The 25,394-nt window shown below is 37.7% G+C and overlaps 1 protein-coding gene across 2 annotated transcripts in view; it reads right to left on the bottom strand.

Annotated features, from left to right (window-relative positions):
- Positions 1–2,864: 2,864 nt before the first annotated feature.
- The window catches only part of KCNK2 (potassium two pore domain channel subfamily K member 2), a 158,257-nt gene continuing 135,727 nt past the window's right edge, over positions 2,865–25,394 (bottom strand). For both annotated transcript variants that reach the window (XM_047753860.1, XM_047753859.1), the window contains exon 7: positions 2,865–4,489. In XM_047753860.1, coding sequence (XP_047609816.1) covers positions 4,172–4,489 — 318 coding nt within the window. In that variant the 3' untranslated portion in view covers positions 2,865–4,171. The remainder of the gene's footprint in view (positions 4,490–25,394) is intronic.

A 25,394-nucleotide genomic window follows, 5' to 3' on the forward strand; every position in this document is an offset into this window, starting at 1 on the left:
CAGGAAATGAAACCAAAGCAGTTAGTAGAGGAGGAGCTGTGGTGGTGGCTTGGAGTAAAGTGATGAGTGTGTACAAATTCAAGACACATTCAGGATGTAAGTCAATATGACTAGGTGATAGGTGCGTATGGAGTTGAAGGAGAGAAAAGGACAGCAAAGATGACTTGCTCAGACAAATGGATGGTGATGCCATTTGCAAAAACAGGTGACACCTAAAGAGGGCCAGGTCTGAGCAGGGGAAGATAGAGTTATGTTGCAGTGCCTTTGAGAAGTGGAGATAGCCAATCAGAGTCAGCTAGATGAATATGGAGCTCAGAGAGAAAGCCGAGTCTGAAAGGGCAAAAGAAAAAAGAATAAAGTCCAGGAATTGAGCTTTTGGTGAATGTACAGAAGTTCTTTGAGAAAGAATGACATAAAAAACCTAGTTGTGAATTGAGACAAGCATATCACAGTAAACATACTTTATAATGCTAATCCGAAGAAAATAACAAGTGGTTTTTGTGAATATTAGAAATGGTAAATGCTGGCACTTAAAAGCTGGGCTTAGTGAACCAATAATGTGTCAAACAAAAGAGTAGAGTCAAAAGTCCTGGTCATGGGAACTAATCCTGTGTTTTAGGAAGGCAAAGTCAAGACCTGAGTGGGGAAGGATCATGTGTGAGACAGAAGCTGCCTAAACCTTTGTGGCGGGACCGGATCAGGGAAGCACATGGAGCTTATGAAGTTTTCCCTCTATTAAGAAAACCACATTGTTACTCCCAAACGTTCTACCCAAGGAACCATGCTACTTCCATGCCCACTCAGAACCAACACCTAAGCATGTACAAGACCAGCAAGATTCTTTGGAAAAAAAGGACATTTAAGTAAACGCATGCTGAAGCAAAAATCATATATTAATTTTAATGGAATTACGAGTATTCAAATAGACTTTTACTTTATACAAAGCACATTTACTCACACTTTGATAAGGAACGCAAACCACAAATAAGTTATGATTTTACTACAACAGCAAACACTTTTTTAAAAAAAAAAAAAAAAAAAGGAAAACAAATAAGTGGATCTAGGCCTCCAGTTCTTAGGCATAAATAGCTTTCTCAAGTCTTCAAAATGCCTGTAACTTTTTTTTTTCCTGGTGTTCCATGTAAAGTTTTTCTTTGTTTGAACTTCTGGCCTTCTGAATCAAAGAATTCTACAGATGTTCTACACAAGTGATGATTTAGTGCTTCTTATATGACACATGTTCCTTAGAATTTGAGAATGAAACTAAGCCCTACACCCTGCTCTCATTTTTTTTAAAGGCCAAAACACAAATTATTCAAATCTTGCTTAACTTTTTAAAATTAAAAAAAAAATTTTTTTTGCCTGTTATCGCAAGAGTGAAGTAAGATTGGAAATGCAAAGTCTGTGTGACATGAACTATGGCAGCAAAGTCCATAGACTGATGTAATAAATTACAAGAATGCCCCAAATAATCACTTACACCTTGACTAGTTTTAAGGCGGATCGAGAGCCTCATCGAGAATCCATGTCTCAGATTCCAGATCAGGGAGTTCCTGATCCTTTCTAGGTTTGGTATTTTTTTTTTTCCTTAAATATCCTTCAGGACAAAACGACTCATTCTTAAACTGGTCCATTGAAAAAAAGAAACTCATAGATGATGCCAAAATCTTTATCAGTGTTCTCGCCACAGAAGTAAACAAAATATTGAAACTTGAAAAAACATAAGTGATAATAATGTGCACAGGCTTCCTTAAATTTTCTCTAATCCTAAGGATCATGTTGGGGACCTGTTTTAGGTCCAGTTTTAGGATATTTACAGAACATCAAAGTGCTTGGGAATGAATAAATACATGTAAGTAAGATACTGACAAATATGTGGGGTATGAGCTTCTAGAGGATGAGTTGCAAAAATCTTCTTTCAGCTTCAAAACTTCCAGGATGTTTGACTCTTTTCTTACAAAAACATTCAGGCACCTGTGTTCAGCATTCCAATTACTTTAGTGTCAAGACAAGGTCTAACAATGATAAAATAAGATATTGATAGAATTTAATAGAAACAATCTTGAATTTAGATGCTACTTAAAATATCATATTTCAAGAGTGAAATTTCAGGATTTTTACTTTGGATTAACAGCCAACAGGTGGAACATGTGCACATATTTGACAAGGGTAGTAATACTGTATTGAAAATATTTCTTGAATACTGTGAACAAAGGTGCCTCAAAAAATCAGCATGAAAAGTGACATCCTGGAGTTCTGCATGGCCAGAATCAGATCTAAATCCTCAGCAGCAAGCAGGAGACTCAGAAAATGCTGACTTTAATTACAAACTTTATTTGTCAATACAATTCACAGTTTATACATGGTGCATTCCACCATACGAACTTTCAGAATAGTTATTGAAGAAATGGGTGTAGCTTTCCTTCTAAAAGAGCCTGACTTTCTAAAATTTTGGTTAGAATTTTTTAAGTTTATAAAAGTACCTTCAACAAGTTAACTGAATATTTACATTTCTAGCTTAAATTTAAAATTTGGAAAATAAGCATCTATTAATTTTTTTTAAGATCCTGGGTTTATTTTTTTAAGACCCTTATCTGAATGCCATTTATTCAGACACCTCCCACCCCCTAAGAGTAAAAGTAATTTTTGCAATTATCCTTAGGGAAATCCTTTTCTTTCTGCATTTAAAAAATTATATTTACAATGTACAGTAGATCTGTGTATGAAAATAAAAGAAAGAGTAGCAATCTACTAGGTGCCTTTACTGAATTTCTTCTGAATCTTGAAAACATTGCAGGATATAAAATTAAACAAACAAAAAAGGATCAGCGGCCTTTTCTATCTTTAAAAAAAAAAAAAACTCCCAAGATTTAAATTGTGCTATAATAGCTTTTTCTCTAATGTCAGAGATGAATTATGCCTGCAATCTGCATTTTTCCATGTGCAAAATCACAGTGATCCCAATTTCAGCTTCTGCTCTCACACTCAGTCACAACTCCCGAGGTGCACCCACAGAAGGCTAGGATTGTGTCCAACTATGTCACCTCCTCTCATCTGGCAAAAATTACTCAAGGAAAAAGAATCACATAAGCCTTTCATACATCAAAAAGCAAATAGAGGCTGGCAGTATAACGTTTATTAGCAAATGCGTGTAACACACTGTTTGGCTATCTTTTCATCATATTGGCAATTCATACCAATTGTCTAAATTCACCCTCAATAATATCCCTTTTAACAGTTTTCTTCTATCAGATCATTGATATATTTTTTTTCTTCTCCCACCTTTAAAAGATGTATAGTTATGAATAAATGATAAATTCCAAATCTGCCAGGATAAAAGGATTGTTGAGCAGCCAATTTTACTGGCTTGGTAATGATTATACTGTGTATTTGTACCATTGGTATTGGAGTCAGTTAAATATATTCAGAGGGGCCATCTTTGCACCTCATTTCTCTGCAGTGCCTTTAACACTAGGGTTTCTGAGTGTTGCTTCAATGTCCATCTAACTTGGCCTTTATTCCTTCTCCAGGCATCATCATCACTTCAGTCATTTTACATATTGTTTCCAGCATGGTATGGTATTCAAATGGGAGCTGTGGGGTAAAGGACTGCGGAGTTGAGCCTAGGGGTGGGGCAGGGAAGGAGAAACCACACATTAGCTAGAGAGGTTCTATTTCTTTGTAAGATAAGGCACTGACAGAAAATTTCTTAGGTAAAAGGCTGCATAAGAATTTCTTGCCATTTACAAAGAGAAATGTTGTCATCCATAAATGGTCCATATCTAGGCTCAGTAAGGTAGACCCTGAAAAGTTAAGGACTGATCCCTCAAAGCTACATTATTACCAGAGACAATTAGAATTCATTCTGAGGCCTTATGGCACATTAGGAAAAGGGGGAAGAAAACAGTCTGGGCGCAAAAAGGCATGAGACATTGCTTGTTTCATTCCACTCATCAAAGAAAGTGGACCATTCAACAAGCATCATCAAAGATAGTGCTGGCTCAGAATTCCAGATTCTCTCGGTGGTAGGTGACCATGATGGGTGTGTCTATTTTTTTTTTTTCCCCTTTGGAGCTCATGCACAATTTAAAAAAATGCTACCAGCAACAGTCATAAAGAGCATATAGAAGTCCTCACCTATGCCTATGCCTAAGGCTTTTCAAAGAGAGGGCTATTTAATGTTCTCAATAACAGCAATTTCCTCGCCTGCACAGTGTGGCGTCAATCCGTTCAAATAGATACTTTCAGTTTTCAGTAAAGGAGGCAAGACATCCCTCTCGGTGGCTAAGTGGTTCACTGACAGGGTCCTCCTACAAGGAGTCAGCTCCTGGTTGTGGTTTCCAGCCAGTTCTGCGGAGAGCTTCCGCTTAATGGAGGTGGCGCGCTGGAACTTGTCATAAATCTCCACGCTCAGCCGCCTCCTGGTTTCCTTGAATTCGGCCGTGACGTTGGCTGTCCACTCAGCAGCATGGGCTCTGAACTCTCCCACCTGGAACATGCACGCAGAGAAGAGACAGAGAGACACCAACAGGACAGTCAATGTTCTGTGTGCTTTATCTTCTGATCATTTTATTGGGGGCTTTTAAAAAGAAGACTGTAGCCTTTTATAATATTAGAGGTCTGAGAACTGAGGTAATTAGGCACGTTGGGAAGAACAAGATTCCATTTTATATAGATATGACTCTAAAAATGAATCTATGAACTTAAACTCTATTAGACCCCATTATATTAGAGGTACTAGATGTACTTGCTTTTGAAGATGAATACTGTCATTGAAACTTCTGATGCTATAAAAAGGCAATCTTAAATTAAAAAAAAAAACTCCTGAGGTTTTTTTTCTCTGTAATTGTTAGAAGTATTTGAATGCAGAAAAGGCAATAAGAGGAGAAGCAGCAAGACAGAGTAAAAGAGTCGGGAATGTGAACCAGGTGACCTGGTTGGTTGAATAGCAGCAATGCTATTTGCTCAGGATGTAAACACAGATTTTAGAGACCAGAACTGGTGTGTGCAAGAACTTTGAATCCAACCCCATACTGGTCATTAGGAATCCTCTATTTACTAAATAAGCAATACAACGTTTTGTCTCTCCTTCCAGGGAAAGCAAATAGACAGGGACAGGCAAGTTTACTGTGAGGCCCGTTTGGAGAAGGATTAAGTCCAAGAAATGGTTTCTCGGCGACTGGTTGTGGACTTAGTGAAGTTCACCTGTCTGAGCTGCCATTTCCCCAGCTGTACAACAGGCGTCTTCACCATACACATCTAACAGGATGGCTGGGCTAAGGTACTTTCCCAGTTGCAAGAGCCCAGGTGGTTATCATGGTGGACTTTGCTGGAAGGTTAAAGTAAAAATATTGTCCAGTCCAAAGCATGTGCTTAATGTTTTCTCTGACCACTTTAAAATTGGAATTTAAATTGCTGATTACGTATTGCACACATAATCAAATTTTGCATGCTGTTTAAGTGATACTAAATCAACCCATTCTTTTTTTTTTCTTTTCTTTTTTTTTTTTTGTCTTTTTGCCTCTTCTAGGGCCGCTCCCGCGACCCAGGCTAGGGGTCAAATCGGAGCTGTAGCTGCTGGCCTACACCAGAGCCACAGCAATGGGGGGTCCGAGCTGCGTCTGCAACCTACACCACAGCTCATGGCAACACTGGATCGTTAACCCACTGAGCAAGGGCAGGGATCGAACATGCAACCTCATGGTTCCTAGTCAGATTTGTTAACCACTGAGCCACGATGGGAACTCTCAACCCATTCTTTATTACAGTTATACAAACCATTAAATTATAGCTGCTTAGTCTTCAGATAAATGGAAACAGAAGGCTCAATTTACCTTTATCCTCGTTATTTTTTTATATATTTATTTTTTTATTACTCAAATGAATATCACATCTATAGTTGTATAATGATCATAACAACCCAGTTTCACAGGATTTCTATCCTATAACCCAAGCACATCCCCCCACCCCCCAAACTGTCTCCTCTGGAGACCATAAATTTTTCAATGTGAGTCAGCATCTGTTCTGCAAAGAAGTTCAGTCTGTACTCTTTTCAGATGCTGCATGTCAGTGAAAGCATTTGATGTTGGTGTCTCACTGTATGGCTGACTTCACTTAGCATGATAGTTTCTAGGTCCATCCATGTTGCTAAAAATGCTGGTATTTCATTCATTTTAATGGCTGAGTAATATTCCATTGTGTATATGTACCACATCTTCTTGATCCACTATCCTTATTATTTTTAAAGGTTAATTTTTAAAGGTTTAGTTGCTCTTAAGAGTGGTGTCAGTGGTGTCCTGGTATCACATCCTAATCTAGAGAGACAGGATATTTTAAGCTTTCCAAGATGATTCCAACCGTCAGGGTTTTGGTTTTTTTTTTTTTTCCTATTTTAATTTTTTAAAATATCTACAGCAGATGTGACGTTTTACTACATGTGGTAGTATCTGATTACTTAATGTCTTCATATTGACAATTATCAGGAAAATAGGAAAATGGAGGATGGAAATGTAGATGGGGCAACATTTGTAACAGGGCAATATTATTTTTGCAGTAAAGGTTTCGAAGACAGAAAAATAATGGAGGCCAAGTATTCTCTTTGAGGGCTTTGGAATTGTATTTCTTCATGTCAGAGAGGCTCCAAGAAGTAGGGCAGAGTGGATACACCTGGACTAGAGTGTTCACTTTTGCTGGGTATGGTATCATTACCAGGGTTAATGACTCTGACCACTGGAAAAATACAGACATAGAGATCTCTTATTTCTGGTAAATTTTGAGGTTTAAAAATAATCACTGAAAGACTTGATCAGAGCTTTTCCTATACCAAGTATAGAAGCAAGCACCTCTGAGAACATTGAATGAGCACTCTATTTTCCTATTTTTTCTGTGTATTATTCTCATCTCTTTTATAAAAGGAGAAACTCAGTGGATTTTATTACATTAATAGTTGTACAATGATCATCCCAACCAAATTTTACAGCATTTCCATCCCAAACCCCCATCCCACTCCTCCACCCAGCAACCTGTCTCCTTCGGAAACCACAAGTTTTTCAAAGTCTGTGAATTCCTGTTCTGCAAAGAAGTTTATCATACCCTTTTTTTAGATTCCACATACAAGTGATAGCATATGAAGTCTCACTGTATAACTTCACTTAGTATGATAATTTCCAGAGCCATCCATGTTGCTGCAAATGCCATTACTTCATTCCTTCTTATGGCTGAGTAATATTCCATTGTGTATATGTACCACGTCTTCTTTATCCAGTCCTCTGTTGATGGACATTTGGGTTGCTTCCATGTTTTAGCTATTGTATAAAGTTCTGCAGAAAACACTGGAGTACCTGCATCTTTTCTAGCCATGGTTTTCTCTGGATAGATGGCCAGGAGTGGGATTGCTGGATCATATGGTAATTTTATTTTTAGTTTGAGGAGTCGCCATACTGTTTTCCACAGTGGTTGTACCAATGTACATTCCCACCAACAGTGTAAGAGGGTTTCCTTTTCTCCACACCCTCTCCAGCATTTATTGTTTGCAAACATGTGATGATGGTCATTCTGGCTTGTGTAAGGTGGTACGTCATTGTAGTTTTGATTTGGATTTCTCTAATAGTGATGTTGAATGCCTAATTTTTTTTTTTTTTTTTTGGCCATCTGTATGTCTTCTTTGGAGAACTGTCTATTTAGATATTCTGCCCATTTTTTGATGGGGTTGTATTTTTGGTATTGAGCTTCAGGAAGTGTTTATATATTTTGGAGATTAATCCCTTCTCAGTTGCTTCATTTGCAAATATTATCTCCCATTCTGTTTTTTCATTTTGTTTAGGATTTCCATTGCTGTGCAAAAACATTTACATTTAATTAGGTCTCATTTGTTTATTTTTGTTTTTATTGTCATTACTCTGGGGGGTGGATCTGAGAAGATACTACTGTGGTTTAAGTCAGAGGGTGTTCAGCCTATGTTTTCCTCTAAGAGTTTTACAATATCCAGTCTTGTATTTAGGTCTTTAATCATTTCAGTTTATTTTTGTGTATGGTGTTAGGAAATGTTCTAATTCATTCTTTTACATGTAGCTATCCAGTTCTACCAGCACCACTTATTGAAGGGACTGTCTTTTCTCCATTGTATATTCTTGCCTCTTTTGTCATAGATTACTTGACTGTAGGTGGGTGGGCTTAATTCTGGGCTTTCTATCCTGTCCCCCTGATATATATTCATGTTTTTGTGCCAATACCATACGGTTCTGATGACTGTACCTTTGTACTATAGTATGAAGTCAAGGAGCGTGACTATTCCAGCTCTTTTTTTTTTTTTTCTTCAGGATGGTTTGGCTATTTTGGGTCTTTTGTACTTCCAAACAAGCACTGAAATATTTTGTTCTAGTTCTGTGAAAAATGTCCTTGGTAATTTTACAGAGATTGCACAGAATCTGTAGATTGCCTTGGGCAGTATAGTCATTTGGACAATACTGATTCTTCCAATCTAAGAACATGGTACGTCTTTCCATCTGTTTATGTGTCATCTTTTGATTTCTTTCCTCGGCATCTTCGTTTTCAGAGTACAGGTCTTTTGTCCCTTCAGGTAGGTTTATTCCTAGGTATTTCATTCTTTTTGGTGCAGTGACACATGGGATTGTACCCCTAATTTCTCTTTCTGATCTTTCATTGTTAGTACATAAAAATGCAATCAATTTCTGTGTATTAATTTTATATAGCCTGCAACTTTACCAAATTCACTGATGAACTCTATAGCAGTTTTCTGGCAGCATCTTCAGGATTTATGAGGGACAGTATCATGTCACAGTGAGAGTTTTACTAGCTTCACTTCTTCCTTCCCAATTTGGATTCGTTTTATGTCTTTTTCTTCGCCGATCGCCATGGCTAGGACTTCCAAGACTATGTTGAATAGCAGTGGCAAGAATGGACATCCTTGTCTTATACCTGATCTTAGGGGGAATTCCTTCAGCTTTCCACCATTGTGAATGATGTGGGTTCTGTGGGCTTGTCATATATGGCCTTTACTATGTTGAGGTAGGGTCCCTCTGTGCCCACTTTCTGGAGGGTTTTTACCAGACATGGGTGTTAGATTTTTGTCAAAAGCTTTTCCTGCATCTATTGAGAGGATCACATGGTTTTTCTTCTTCAGTTTGTTAATGTGGTGCATCACACTGATTGATTTGTGGATATTGAAAAAATTCTTGAATCCCTGGGAGAAATCCCACTTGATCATGGCGTATGATCCTTTTAATGCATTGCTGGATTCAGTTTGCTCGTATTTTGCATCTATGTTCATCAGTGATATTGGCCTGTAGTTTTCCTTTCTTGGGTATGTGGTATCTTTGTCTTGGTTTGGTATCGGGGTGATGGTGGCCTCATAGGATGAGTTTGGGAGTGTTCTCCCTCTGCAATTTATTGGAATAGTTTCAGAAGGATAGGTGTTAGCTCTTCCCTAAATGTTTGATAGGATTCACCTGTGAAGCCATCTGGTCCTGGACTTTTGTTTGTCGGAAGGTTTTGAATCAGTTTCAATTTCAGTACTTGGGGGATTGGTCTATTCGTCTTTGCTATTTCATCTTGGTTTAGTCTTGGAAGATTGTACTTTTCTAAGAATATGTCCATTTCTTCTAGGTTTGTCCATTTTATTGGCATATAGTTGCTTGTAGTAGTCTCTTATGACCCTTTGTACTTCTGTAATGTCCATTGTAACTTCTCCTTTTCATTTCTAAATTTATTGATTTGAGTCCTCTCTTCTTGTGATGAGGGTGTAATGAGTCAGGCTAAGAGTTTATCAATTCTGTTAAACTTTCTGTTAAATCAATTTTGTTAAATCTTTTCAAAGAACCAACTTTTAGTTTCTGTGATTTTCCTCCCCCCCCCCATGGTTTTCTTTGTTTCTATTTCATTTCTATGTCATTTATTTCTGCTCTGATCTATCCTTCTACTAACATCAGGTCTTGTCTGTTACTATCTATCTATTTGCTTGAGGCGTGAAGTTAGGTTGTTTTATTTGAGCTTGTTCTTGTTTCCTGAGGCAGGCTTGTGTTGCTATAAGCTTTGCTCTTAGAACTGCTTTTGCTGCATCCCATATGTTTTGGATTGTTGGGTCTTTGTTGTCATTTGCTTCTAGCTATTTTTTAATTTCCTCTTTGATTTCTTCAGTGATCCTTTGGTTGTTTAGTAGCATGTTGCTTAGTTGCCACCTGTTTCTGTTTTTTGCAGTTTTTTTCTTGTTGGTTTCCAGTCATATAGCATTGTGGTTGGAAAAGATGCTTGATATGATAGCAAATTCCTTAAATTCACTGAGGCTTGGTTTGTGGCCATGAATGTGATTGATCCTAGAGAAAGTGTTGCGCACTTGAGAACAACATGTATTCTGCTGCTTTTGGATGGAATATTCTATAAGGATATTCTATAAATAACTATTAGGTCCACCTGGTATAATGCATCATTTAAGGCCCGTGTTTCCTTGTTTTTCTGTGTGGATGATCTGTCCATTGCTGTAAGTGGGGTGTTAAAAGTCTCCCACTATTATTTTGTTGTTGTCAATTTCTCCTTTTAAGGCTGTTAACAGTTGCCATATATATTGAGGTGATCCTATGTTGGGGGTATATATATTTACAACTGTTATATCTGCTTCTTGGATTGATCCTTTGGTCATTATATAATGTCATGCTTGGTCATTATATAATGTCATGCTTTGTCTCATAAATATTCTTTACTTTAAGGTCTATTTTGTCTGATATGAATATTGCTACTCCAGCTTTCTTTTGATTTGTTTGCTTGGAATATCTTATTCCATCCTCTCACTTTCAGTTTATATGTGTCCCTAGAACTAAAGTGGGTCTCTTGAAGACAGCATATATATGGGTCTGGTTTTTATATCTATTCAGCCAGTCTATGTCTTTTGGTTGGAGCAGTTAGTCCATTTACATTTAAGGTAATTATTGATATGTATGTTCTTACTGCCATTTTATTAGCTGTTTTGGATTTGTTTTTGTTGGTCTTTTTTCTTCCCTTCTTTTTCTCTTCTCTTGTGATTTGATGACTATCAGTAGTGTTGTATTTGGATAGGTTTTTATTTGTGTATCTATTGTAGATTTTTGGTTTGCAGTTACCATGAAGTTTTGATAGAGGAGTCTACAGATATACAAGATTGTTTTAAGTTGTTGATCTCTTAATTGCAAATGCATCTCCAGTGTCCTACATTTGTACCCTCCTCTTCCACAGTTTCTGATTTGGTAGCATATTTGTGTCTGGATGATTTCCTACCTTAACTATATGTATGCCTTTACTGGTGATCCTTCTCATTTGTAATATTTTTGTTTCTAGTTATGCCTTTTCTTTGCCACCTAGAGAAGTTACTTTAGTATTTGCTGTAAAGGTGGTTTAGTGGTGATGAATTCTGTTAGTTTTTGCTTGTCTGTAAAGCTTCTGATTTTGCCTTCAAATCTGAATGAGAGCCTTGCTGGGTAGAGTATTCCTGGTTGGAGGTTTCTTCCTTTGATCACTTTATCATGGCACTCCCTTCGGGGCTGAAGAGTTTCTGCTGAAAAATCTGCCAATAACCTTATTTGGGTCCCCTTGTATGTTATTTACTTTCCCTAACTGCTACGATACTTTCTTTAATTTTGGTCAGTTTGATTAACGTGTCTCACGGTGTTCCTCCTTGGGTTTATTTTATATGGCACTTGTTGTGCTTCCTGGATTTGAGTGAGTGATTCCTTTCCCATGTTAGGGATGTTTTCAGCTATTAGGTCTTCAAATATTTTCTTTGCACTTTCTCTCTCTCTCCTCCTTCTGAAACATCTATAATATGGATGTTGGTGCATTTAACATAGTCCCAGAGTTCTCTTAGATGGTCTTCATTCTTGTTTAATCTTTTTCTCTTTTTCTGTTCCACATCAGTGATTTTCACTAGTCTGTCCTCCACCTCACTTTTTCTTTCTTCTGCCTCCTGTATTCTGCTATTGGCTGCTTTTAAGGAATTTTTTTTTATTTCAGCTACTGTATTTTGCATCTCTGCTAGTTAATTCATAAGTCTTGTGTATTACTTTGCTCAAAGTTTCTTATAATTTATCAATCTTTGCCTCCAGTTTATTTCCAAGATTTGAATCATCTTGACAATTGTCAGTCTTTTTCATAGAGACTGGTAATCTCCAGATCTCTAAGCTTTTCTTCTGGGTTTTTTTTTTTTTTTTTTGCTCCCTTATCTGAGTAATAATTCTCTGCCTTTTCATTTTGTATAGATTTTTGGTGTGATCTCCTTTTTGCAACCAATAGAGTTGTAGCCTCTCTTGCTTTTGATGTCTGCCCCCTGCCCCCTTTCTGGCTGAAGTTGGTACGCGGGCCTCCTGTAGGCTTTCTGATACAAGGGACTGGTGCCTGCCCACTGGTGGATAGAGCTGATTCTTTTCCCTCTGGTGGGTGGGGCTTTGTCTCTAGGTGAGATTAGTGGCTGTATGCCTGGGGTGGGGGGGGGGTCTTGAGGCAGCCTGTTGGCTGATGAATGGGACTGTGTTCCCACCCAGTTTGTGTTTGGCCTGGGGCTTCTCAGACCTGATGGTTGGTAGAAAATTTTTGCAAAATTCCCACCTCTAGAGGAGTTCACACTGATATTATTCCTGAGGCCTTTGCCTCCAATGTCCTTTTTTTTTTTTTTTTTGAACCAATAATTTCACTTCTAGAAATATATCTGAAATCAGTAGTAAAAGGTAGGCAAAATCTTTAGCTATAGAGAAGAGGAACAAAGAAAAGAGGGAAAAAAATGGGAAGGAAGAAAGAGGGGAAGGGAGGATGTAGGTAAAGGATACCAAAGCAGATAAATTTTCAGTTTTATGACGCCTTTGATTTTTTTTTTTCACTTCCATGCTACTACCATGTTTTATTTCACCTACCTTACTCAGTATATGGAATTTTATGTTTGTTCCCTCTCACAGTTCTCATTTCATGAACAACACAATTTATCATTAAGTAAATGACAGGAAATAAATGTTTCTTTTCAGATGAAGTACTTTAGAGCTGACCATCCTAGCTGCTGAAGTATATAGACCTAATTGTTTTCAAAATTTATATTCATCTATGTCCTTGTCTCTATTTGTAAGATTTTTATTTTTTCTATTACAATTGATTTATAATGTTCTGTCAATTTCTGCTGTACAGCAAACTGAACCAGTCACACACATATATAACACATTCTTTGTCTCAAATTATTCTCCATCATGTTTCATCACAAGTGACTAGATATAGTTTGCTGTGCTATGCAGCAGATCTCCCTGCTTATCCATTCTAAATGCAATAGTTGGCATCTACTAACCCCAAACTCCCAATCCATCCCACTCCCTCCCTCTTGGCAACCACTAATCTGTTCTCTAAGTCCACGAGTTTGTTTCTTTTCTTAGATAGGTTCAAGTTTAGATTCTACATATAAGTGATATATTGTATTTGTCATTCTCTTTCTGATGTACATCACTTAGTATGAGAGTCTCTAGGTCCATCCATGTTGCTGCAAGTAGCATTATTTTGTTCTTTTTTATGGCTTAGTAGTATTCCATTGTATATATATATCACATCTTCCTAATCCATCCATCAGTGGACATTTAGGTTGTTTCCATGTCTTGGCTATTGTGAATAGTGCTGCAATGAACATAGGGGTGCATGTGTTTTTTTCAATAAAAGTTTTGTCCAGATATATGCCCAGCAGTGGGATTGCTGGATCCTATGGTAGTTCTATATTTAGTTTCCTGAGGTACCTCCATACTGTTTTCCATAGAGGTTGTACCAATTTACATTCCCATCAATAGTGTAGGAGGGCACACTTTTCTCCACACCCTCTCCAGCGTTTGTTATTTGTGGACTTATTAATGATGGCCATTCTGATAGGTATGAGGTGGTATCTCACTGTAGTTTTGATTTGCATTTCTCTAATAGTGATTTTGAACATCTTTTCATGTGCCTGTTACCCATCTGTATATCTTCTTTGCAGAAATGTCTATTCAGGTCTTTTGCCAATTTTTAAATTAGGTTTTTTTTTTTGCTGTTGAGTTGTAAAGTTGTTTGTGTATTTTAGCAATTAAGCCCTTGTCAGTTGCATCATTTGAAACTATTTTCTCACATCTGTAGGACATCTTTTTTTTTTCCTATGGTTTCCTTTGCTATAAAAAAGTCTGTAAGTTTGATTAGGTCCCATTGGTTTATTTTTGTTTTTATTTCTATTGCCTTGGGAGACTGACCTAAGAAAACATTTGTATGGTTGAAGAATGTTTTGCCTATGTACTCTTCTAGGAGTTTGATGGTGTCTTGTCTTATGTTTAAGTCCTCAAGCCATTTTAGGTTTTATTTTTGTGCACAGTATGAGAGTGTGTTCTAGTTTCATTGATTTACATGTAGTTGTCCAGTTTTGCCAGCACCATTTGCTGAAAAGACTGTCTTTTTCCCATTTTATGTTCTTGCCTCCTTTGTTGAAGATTAATTGGCCATAGTTGTCTGGGTTTATATCCTGGTTCTCTACTCTGTTCCATTAGTCTGTATGTCTGCTTTGAAACCAATACCACACTGTCTTCATTACTATATCTTGTAAACTGTCTGAGGTCTGGGAGTTATCCCTCCTGCTTGGCTTTTGTTCCTAAAATTGCTTTGGCAATTCTGGGTCTTTCGTGGTTCCATATAGGTTGCTGGATTGTTTGTTCTGTGAAAAATATCATGAGTAATTTGATAGGGATTATACTGAATCTGTAGATTGCTTTGGGTAGTATGGCCATTTTTACTATATTAATTCTTCTAAGGAGCATGGAATATCTTTCCATTTCTTTGAATCCTCTTTAATTTCCTTGATTAATGTATTAGAGTTCTCAGCATATGAGTTTTTCACCTCCTTAATCAGGTTTATGCCTAGGTATTTACCTTTTGGGGGTGTGATTTCAAAAGGTATTGTATTTTCATATTCCTTTTCTAATATTTCATTGTTAGTATATAGAAATGCCACTGATTTCAGAATGTTAATCTTGTATCCTGCTACTTGCTGAATTCATGGATGAAGAGTTTTTGTGTAGAATCCTTAGGGTTTTCTATATATAGTATCATGGCCTCTGCAGAGAATTTTACCTCTTTTCTTCCACTTTGGATACATTTTATTTCTTTTGTTTGTCAGTTTGCTGTGGCTAGGTCTTTCCCCTACTATGTTAAATAAAAGTGGTGAGAGTTGGCTTCCTGGTTTTGTTCCAGATTTTAGCTGGAAGACTTTCAGTTTCTCTCCATTGAGTAATATATTTGCTGTGGGTTTGTTATAAATGGCTTTTTTTTTCATCTTTTTGCTATTTCTTTGGGCCGCTCCCACGGCATATGGAGGTTCCCCAGCTAGGGGACGAATCAGAGCTGTAGCCGCGGGCCTACGCCAGAGCCACAGCAACGCGGGATCCAAGCCACATCTGCAACCTACACCACAGCTCACAGCAACACCGGATCGTTAACCCACTGAGCAAGGGCAGGGACTGAACCTGCAACCTCATGGTTCCTAGTTGGATTCATTAACCACTGCGCCACGACAGGAACTCCAGTGTGATCTTTTTAATATGTTGTTGGACTCAGCTAAAATATTTTTGAGAATTTTTGCATCTATATTCATCAAATATATTGGCCCCTAGTTTTCTTTTTTCATAGTATCTTTGTCTAGTTTTGGTATTAGGGTGATGGTGGGTGGCTTCATAGAATGTCTTTGGGAGTGTTCCTTCTTCTTCAACCTTTTGGAACAGTTTAAGAAGGATGGTTATAAGTTCTTCTTTGTATGTTTGGTAGAATTTGGGAGAATTTGGAAGCCATCTGGTCCTGAACTTTTGTTTGCAGGGAGTGTTTTTATTACATATTCAATTTCATTTCTAGTGATCAGTCTGTTCAATTGGTCTATTTCTTCTTGATTTAGGCAGGCTGTAAGTCTTCAGAAAGTTGTCAGATTTCTTATAGGTTGTCAAATTTGTTGGCATATAATTGTTCATAATATTCTTCTATGTTTTATTTATTATTTTTATTTCTGCAGCATCCATTGAGGTTTCTCCTTTTCACTTTTTTTTTTTTTGAGTTCTTTCCCTCCTCTTCTTGGTGAGTCTGGCCAGAGGTCTATCAATTTTATTTACCCTTTCAAAGAACCAGCTCTTGGTTTTATTGATTTTTTTTTTCTATTGTTTTTTGAATCTGTATTTTTTTTAATTTCCTCTCTGATCGTTATGATTACCTTCCTTCTGCTGTCTTAAGGTTTGTTTGTTCTTCTTTTTCTAATTCTTTTAGGTGGTGGGGTAAGTTGTCCATTTGAGATTTGTCTTCTTTTCTCAGGAAGGCATGTATTGCTATGAACTTCCCTCTAAGCACTGCTTTTGTAGCATCCCATAGCTTCTGAATGGTAGTGTTTTCATTATCATTTGTCTTGAGGTATTTAAATATATATGTGTGTGTGTATATATATATCCCCAATACATTGTTTTTCTTACTGTACATCATGGTGACTCAGTTACACATAGATGTATACATTCTTATTTCGCACATTATCATGCGTTATCATGCTCCATCATAAGTAACTAGACATAGTTCCCAGTGCTACACAGCAGGATCTCATTGCTAATCCATTCCGAAGGCAATAGTCTGCATCTATTAACCCCAAGTTCCCAATCCATCGTACTCCCTCCCCCTCCCCCTTGGCAACCACAAGTCTATTCTCCAAGTCCATGATTTTCTTTTCTGTGAAAAGGTTCATTTGTGCCATATATTAGATTGCAGATAGAAGTGATATCATATGGTATTTGTCTTTCTCTTTGACTTACTTCACTCAGTATGAGAATCTGTAGTTTCAGCCATGTTGCTGAAAAGTGGCATTTTTTTGTTCTTTTTATGGTTGAGCAGTATTCCATTGTGTGTGTGTATGTGTGTGTATATATATATACACACCACTTTTCCTAATCCATCATCATCTATCAATGGAAACAACCCAAATGTCCATGTCTTGGCTATTGTGAAAAGTGCTACAATGAACATGCTGGTGCATGTGTCTTTTTTAAGGAAAGTTGTATCTGGATATATGCACAAGAGTGGAATTCTGGGTTAAATGGTAGTTCTATGTATAGTTTTCTAATGTACCTCCATACTGTTCTCCATAGTGGTTGTACCAGCTTACATTCCCACCAACAATGCAGGAGGGTTCCCTTTCTCCACACCCCCTCCATCAATTGTTATTTGTGGACTTATTAATGATGGCCATACTGACTGGTGTGAGGTGGTATCTCATGGTAGTTTTGATTTGCGTTTCTCTAATAATCAGGGATGTTGAGCATTTTTTCATGTGCTTGTTGGCCATCTGTATATCTTCCTTGGAGAACAGTCTCTTCAGGTATTTTGCCCATTTTTCAATTGGGTTGTTGGCTTTTTTGCTGTTGAGTTGTGAAATTGTTTGTATATTTTAGAGATTAGGCCCTTGTCGGTTGCATCATTTGAAACTATTTTCTCCCATTCTGTAAGTTGTCTTTTTGTTTTCTTTTTGGTTTCCTTTGCTGTGCAAAAGCTTGTCAGTTTGATCAGGTCCCATTGGTTTATTTTTGATTTTATTTCTGTTACTTCGGGAGACTGACCTGAAAAAACACTTGTAAGGCTGATGTCAGAGAATTTTTGGCGTATGTTCTCTTCCAAGAGTTTGATGGTGTCTTTTCTTATATTTATTTTTGGTGCATGGTGTGACGGTATGTTCTAGTTTCATTGCTTTGCATGCAGCTGTCCAGGTATCCCAGCAATACTTGCTGAAAAGACTGCTTTTTCCCATTTTATGTTCTTGCCTCCTTTGTCAAAGATTCATTGACCCCAGGTATCTGGGTTTATTTCTGGGTTCTCTCTTCTGTTCCATTGGTCTGTATGTCTGTTTTGGTACCAGTACCACACTGTCTTGATGACTGTGGCTTTCTAATATTGCTTGAAGTCTGGGAGAGTTATGCCTCCCGCTTGGATTTTGTTCCTCAGAATTGCTTTGACAATTCTGGGTCTTTTGTGGTTCCATTTAAATTTTCGGATTGTTTGTTCTAGTTCTGTGAAAAAGGCCATGGGTAATTGGATAGGGATTGCCCTTAATCAGTAGATTGCTTTGGGTAGTATGGCCATTTTTACAAAATTAGTTTAATTACCATTTTGATTACCCTTGATTTGTCCCTTTGGTTGTTCAGTAGCATGTTGTTTAGTCTCCATGTAGTTAGTTTTTTCTCACTTCTTTTCCTGTTGTTGATTTTTAGTTTCATGCCATGGTGGTCAGAGAAGATACCTGAAACATTTTCTATACTCTTAAATTTGTTGAAGTTAGTTTTGTATGCTAGCATATAGTCAGTCTTTGAGGATGTTCCATGTGCACTTGAGTAGAATGTATATATGATTTCTTTTTTCTTTTTTGGATGTAATGTCCCGAAAATGTCAATTAAGTCTAAGTTTCCTATTTGGAAAGTTTTCAGCCATAATTTCTTCAAATTTCATATCTTCAATCCACTTTTCTTTCTCTTCTTCTGGAATTTCTATTATGCGTAAATTGGACTGCTTTATATTATCCCATTTATCTCTTATATTGCTTTGATTTTTTTTAAATTGGTTTTCTGTCTGCTGTCCTGATTGTGTGATTTTAATTTTATCTTCCAAGTCACTAATTCATTCCTCTGCATTATCCTTTCTGCTCTTCAGTGACTTGAACTCAGTTTGCATCTCTGCAGATGAATTTTCTAATTTTTCATGGCTCCTCCTTATATTTTCTAGCTCCTTTTCAAAGGAATCTTCATTACTGTTCATATCGATTCACAATTCCTTCATATTCACTCTTAACTCTGCCAGTATTTTCACTATCTCCTTTTTGAACTTAGTGTCTGCTAGAATGCAGAGGTGAATTTCATTATTTGCTCCTTCAGGTGAATTCTCCTGTTCTTTTAACTAGGAATGGTTCCTGAGTGTCTTCATTTTGTTTACATTTTTCTTACTCTGTGAGTTTAGGGAAACCAACTACTGTAGTCTTGGAGGTGTATTTATATGTATGAGCATCCCTAGGTAATTCGTGAGTGCTTTATACATCCAAAGTGCTGTGCCTACTTCCAGGGAGATGGAGGCAACGGGCATGGTTAGCAGCTAGTTGCCTGGTTGTTGGGACTTTGGTAACAGCAAGAACCCACAGGAAGGTGAATCATGCTGTCCTAGTGGCAGGGCCCTGGTAAGCAACTCTGATCAGGTGTAGGTGTGCCTGGAGCATTCAGCAGTGGCAGCAGCAGAGCATGAGTGTTCCGCAGGGCAGTGAGATTAACAATGAGTGGTGCTTGGTTGCAGTGCCCTCTTACTTGCCAACCTCTGAGGTGCCTGGTGCCACAGGTGGTGCCTATTCACAGACCCTTAGAGGTGGTGGGCCACTCCCACCTCTGGTATCTGAGATGACTGCTTTGGTTTGCCCCTGCCACCTGTAGACCATGCAAGGGGCACCACATTGCTCTTAGCAACCTGCTGCCCGTAGTGCACCCAAGAGGTACCCAGACATTTGTAAGCCGCACAAGAGGTGCCTTGCAACCCACAGCCTGTGCCAGAGGTGCCCCGCCCTCTGAGAGTCTGCACATGTGCAGGGAAAGATATTCTCATGGCTGTCCACTGCTCCTCATCTTGCCCTCCCCAACAAGGGCCACTTGCTTCTCCTGTGGGCTCAGACCTTCTCCCATGTTCCCTTGGCTGTGGTGCTCAGCTCCCCAGCCATGGGAAACTGTCCCTAGCCCCTCACACTGTCTCCACACAGTGAACCCCAGTCCTCTCCCCAGAACTGACCTCTGGAGCCTGAGTCTCAGTGCCCAGCCCCAACCCGTGCATCTTAGTCTGTGGAGTCTGGGGTGGTAATACAGAAGGTGTGTGCAGCTCACTCGGCTTGCCCTTCTCAGCTCAGCTGCTGTACTTTTCTCCATGACTTTGAGGTCCCTCCATCTCAGGTGATCCCCCTGTAGGTTAGGTGGCTTCCCAGGGTGTGAGTTCCATTCCTTGTTCACAGCTCCCTCTCACAAGTGCTAGCCCCATCCTGATTCCTTTTCTTTCTCTCTCTCTCTTTTTTTCCATCCAAAAGCAGCAGAATATACATTCTTCTCAAGTGCACATGGAACATACTATAGAATGGATCACATTCTGAGCCACAAATCAAGCCTCATTAAATTAAAAAAAATGAAATCATATCAAGTATCTTTTCCAACCGCAATGCTATATGACTGGAAATCAACAAGAAAAAAAGACAAACACATCAAGACTATAAACAATATGCTATTGAACAACCAATTACGGAACAGCCCGTGGAAATTAAAGAGGAAATTAAAAAATAGCTAGAAGCAAATGACAACAAAGACCCAACAATCCAAAACATATGGGATGCAGCAAAAACAGTTCTAAGAGCAAAGCTTATAGCAACACAAGCCTGCCTCAGGAAACAAGAACAAGCTCAAATAAAACAACCTAACTTCACGCCTCAAGCAAATAGATAGAGAGTAACAGACAAGACCTGATGTTAGTAGAAGGATAGAAATCATAAAGATCAGAGCAGAAATAAATGACATAGAAACGAAATAGAAACAAAGAAAACCATGGGGGGGGAGGAAAATCACAAACACTAAAAGTTGGTTCTTTGAAAAGATTTAACAAAATTGATTTAACAGAAAGTTTAACAGAATTGATAAACTCTTAGCCTGACTCATTACACCCTCATCACAAGAAGAGAGGACTCAAATCAATAAATTTAGAAATGAAAAGGAGAAGTTACAATGGACATTACAGAAGTACAAAGGGTCATAAGAGACTACTACAAGCAACTATATGCCAATAAAATGGACAAACGTAGAAGAAATGGACATATTCTTAGAAAAGTACAATCTTCCAAGACTAAACCAAGATGAAATAGCAAAGACGAATAGACCAATCCCCCAAGTACTGAAATTGAAACTGATTCAAAACCTTCCGACAAACAAAAGTCCAGGACCAGATGGCTTCACAGGTGAATCCTATCAAACATTTAGGGAAGAGCTAACACCTATCCTTCTGAAACTATTCCAATAAATTGCAGAGGGAGAACACTCCCAAACTCATCCTATGAGGCCACCATCACCCCGATACCAAACCAAGACAAAGATACCACATACCCAAGAAAGGAAAACTACAGGCCAATATCACTGATGAACATAGATGCAAAATACGAGCAAACTGAATCCAGCAATGCATTAAAAGGATCATACGCCATGATCAAGTGGGATTTCTCCCAGGGATTCAAGAATTTTTTCAATATCCACAAATCAATCAGTGTGATGCACCACATTAACAAACTGAAGAAGAAAAACCATGTGATCCTCTCAATAGATGCAGGAAAAGCTTTTGACAAAAATCTAACACCCATGTCTGGTAAAAACCCTCCAGAAAGTGGGCACAGAGGGACCCTACCTCAACATAGTAAAGGCCATATATGACAAGCCCACAGAACCCACATCATTCACAATGGTGGAAAGCTGAAGGAATTCCCCCTAAGATCAGGTATAAGACAAGGATGTCCATTCTTGCCACTGCTATTCAACATAGTCTTGGAAGTCCTAGCCATGGCGATCGGCGAAGAAAAAGACATAAAACGAATCCAAATTGGGAAGGAAGAAGTGAAGCTAGTAAAACTCTCACTGTGACATGATACTGTCCCTCATAAATCCTGAAGATGCTGCCAGAAAACTGCTATAGAGTTCATCAATGAATTTGGTAAAGTTGCAGGCTATATAAAATTAATACACAGAAATTGATTGCATTTTTATGTACTAACAATGAAAGATCAGAAAGAGAAATTAGGGGTACAATCCCATGTGTCACTGCACCAAAAAGAATAAAATACCTAGGAATAAACCTACCTAAGTGGACAAAAGACCTGTACTCTGAAAACGAAGATGCCGAGGAAAGAAATCAAAAGATGACACATAAACAGATGGAAAGACGTACCATGTTCTTAGATTGGAAGAATCAGTATTGTCCAAATGACCATATGGCCCAAGGCAATCTACAGATTCAACACAATCCCTATCAAATTACCAAAGGTATTTTGCATAGAAACACAGAAAACCCAGAATAGCCAAAATCATTCTGAGAAAAAAAAAAAAAAACAGAGCTGGAGGAATCAGGCTCCTCTGGCTTCAGACTCTACTACAAAGATAGTTATCAGAACAGTATGGTACTGCCACAAAAATAGAAATATAGATCAGTGTAACAGGAAAGGAAATCCTAAACCAATGAAAAAAACAACACAAAGAATGGGAGAAAGTAATTGCAAATGAAGCAACTGACAAGGGATTAATCTCCAAATATATAAATACCTCCTGCAGTTTAACACTAAAAAAAGAAAAGCAAAAACAAAAACAAAACAACCGAGTCAAAAAAGGGCGGAAGATAGAGACATTTCTCCAAAGAAGACATACAGATGGCCAAAAAACACATGAAAAGATGCTGAACATCACTAATTATTAGAGAAATGCAAATCAAAGCTACTATGAGGTACCACCTTGCACCAGCCAGAACTGCCATCATCAAAAATTCTACAAACAATAAATGCTGGAGAGGGCATGGAGAAAAGGGAACCCTCTTACACTGTTGGTGGGAATGTACATTGGTGCAACCACTATGGAAAACAGCATGGAGGTTCAGCAAAAAACTGAAAATAAAACTACCCTACAATCCAGAAATCCCATTCCTGGGCATCTATCCCAGAGAAAACCATAATTTGAAAAAATACTTGCACCCCAATGGTCATTGCAGCACTATTTACAATAGCCAAGACATGGAAGCAACTTAAATGTCCATCAATAGAGGAATGGATAAAGATGTGGTATGTATGTGTTATATATATACACTCTCTCTCTCTCTCTCTCTCTCTCTCTCTCTCTCTCTATATATATATATATATATATATATATATATAGTGAAATATTACTGAGGCATAAAAAAGAATGAAACTAGGGCATTTGCAGCAACATGAAACTATCATACTAAGTTAGTCAAAGACCAACATCATATGATATCACCTATACTATGTTTCTGCTCTGCAAATAAGTTCATTTGTATCCTTTTTTTAGAAACAACTCACAGACTTTGGAAAAACTTATGGTTGCTAAAAGGGACAGGTTGCGGAGGGGAGGAGTGGACAGGGGACTGGCACATGAACACTAAGGTATGTGGGATGATTGGCCAATGGGGACCTGCTTATAGCACAGAGCATTCAACCCAATATTCTGTGATAATCTATGTGGGAAAAGAGTCTGAAAGAGAATGGATGTATGTACATGTATAACTGAATCACTTTGTTGAGCAGCAGAAATTAACTGTACATCAACTACACTTCAATAAAACTTCAAACCAAAAAATATACAAAACTATGTAGGCAACTTGAGGAAAAAACAAACAAACAAAAAAACAAAAAACAAGAGCATTCAGAGAGATCCCAAACTCCTTCCAGCACATGAGGACACAGCAAGATGCTTTGGGCTATGAACCAGGAAGACAGTCCTTACCCAATCATGCTGGCACTATGGCCCTGAACCTCCAGTCCTGCGGGCAGTAAAATGATCCCAGTCTGAGGTATTTTGCTACAGCAGCCTGACTAGACTTAGTCTGGTTCTAAATATTTGTACTTTCAGTATAACTTTCCATGTGAATTATAAGAGAGCACCTGTGTGTGTGTGTATATATATATATATATACACACTTCAACATTATGTACACACATACACTTGGATAGCCATAGATATAAGAGTGGGTGGGTGTGTGTGTGTGTGTGTGCACGCATACACACACAAACAAAATGGTAACTGTTAAAAATATCCCTGGAAGGTAGCACATGGAATATAACTCTTCCTCCTTTATCCTTAATCACATCCATGCACACATTAGATTATCTTCTTTTTATGTGGAAAAGGTCTTTTATTTCCTATTTATCCTAATATGAAATAACTGCTTGTTTTCCAGGTCTGGTCCTGAAAAAAGCAAATTGGAAAAATGAGAACTTTGTGGCACATGTAATTGGCTAGATCAAGCATTCCCTAATCACTGAGGGAACTTGCAGGGAAAGAAGTGCTAAATTTACAGCAATTCAACCTGAAGATTCTTACTATTCCCATAAGGGACTGTGATCCACCGTACTTAGTTCTAAATGTGATAACGGAATGTTTAATTCTGCTTTGGGGGCACTCTCTGGTTAAAAAAGTAGAGGTAGTATTGATCAGTGGTAAGAAATGTTGAATCACTCCAAATACACTTATAAAAAAACCTCCAAATGTTTATATTCTTTTTCTGTTTACCTGGATGTCTTATCTGTTTAGACTAAGAGTTCAAAGTCTATACTGTATCATTGGTGTATCTAAAAAATCTAGTATCTGGACTAGAGAAGCACTCAGAAGAAACTTGATGAATTGCATTTAATTAATGAGTAAACACCACCTGAAAAGAAATATTTTTAACATAAAAAGAGATTCAGCTATTTCTCTACCAGTTTCAATTTAATTTTAAAGGCTTAACATTGTAGCATGCTTAACGATTGTGCACAAATTCAAAAAGAAAACCTAATATGGTCTTGCACAAAACAGTTATCATTGTCCACCATGCTATTAAATTCTCCTAGTTTATACTATAGTGTAAACTGTTTCACACGGAGCAGTGTGAAATTTGCTATCTAAAATAAAACAATAACTAGTGATGAAAAACTCTGACCTTTATTCCCACATTACGAATTATTTTATTAAAAAGGAATTAGCCTGTTTGAGAATTCATAATTTTCTAAATGTATAAAGAACAAATACTAATATACTGTTTTTCTATGATGAGCTTTTCCTAGTAGTGGGGTTAATATTATAAAAAGAACAAGAAAGCATCTATGAAAAGTAAAAGAATTAACTACTATATTCAATTTCCTCTCATATGTAAGCATTTAACCAGAAATAATCCCTTTCTTGAAAGATATCCATTTAAATAAGCTTCTAAATGCATGCCTCAAGTCTGGAGGCACTGTCTGAACTGATGGACCTAAAATTGGGTCTATTTCATTGGCTTTGTTTTGGTTATCAACCTTTTACCTCCATGAGCAGAGAGGCCACTATCTCCACAGGATCTGCCTCCCCTTTTGGTAATGGTCATATCCTCATCTTTTTATCTTAAAAAAATCTTACTAGGTGTGGTGTGTGTTTGTATATGTGTATAATGAAATACGACTCAGCCATAAAAGAATGAAATAGTGTTGCCATTTTCAGCAACATGGTTGGATTTAAGAGATTATCATAGTTAATGAAGGAAGCCAGATGGACAAAGACAAATATCATATGATATATTTTATAGGTGCAACCTCATTTAATAAAGATACAATGAACTTA

This window comes from Phacochoerus africanus, chromosome 11 (genome assembly GCF_016906955.1).
Source record: "Phacochoerus africanus isolate WHEZ1 chromosome 11, ROS_Pafr_v1, whole genome shotgun sequence".
Taxonomy (NCBI): domain Eukaryota; kingdom Metazoa; phylum Chordata; class Mammalia; order Artiodactyla; family Suidae; genus Phacochoerus; species Phacochoerus africanus.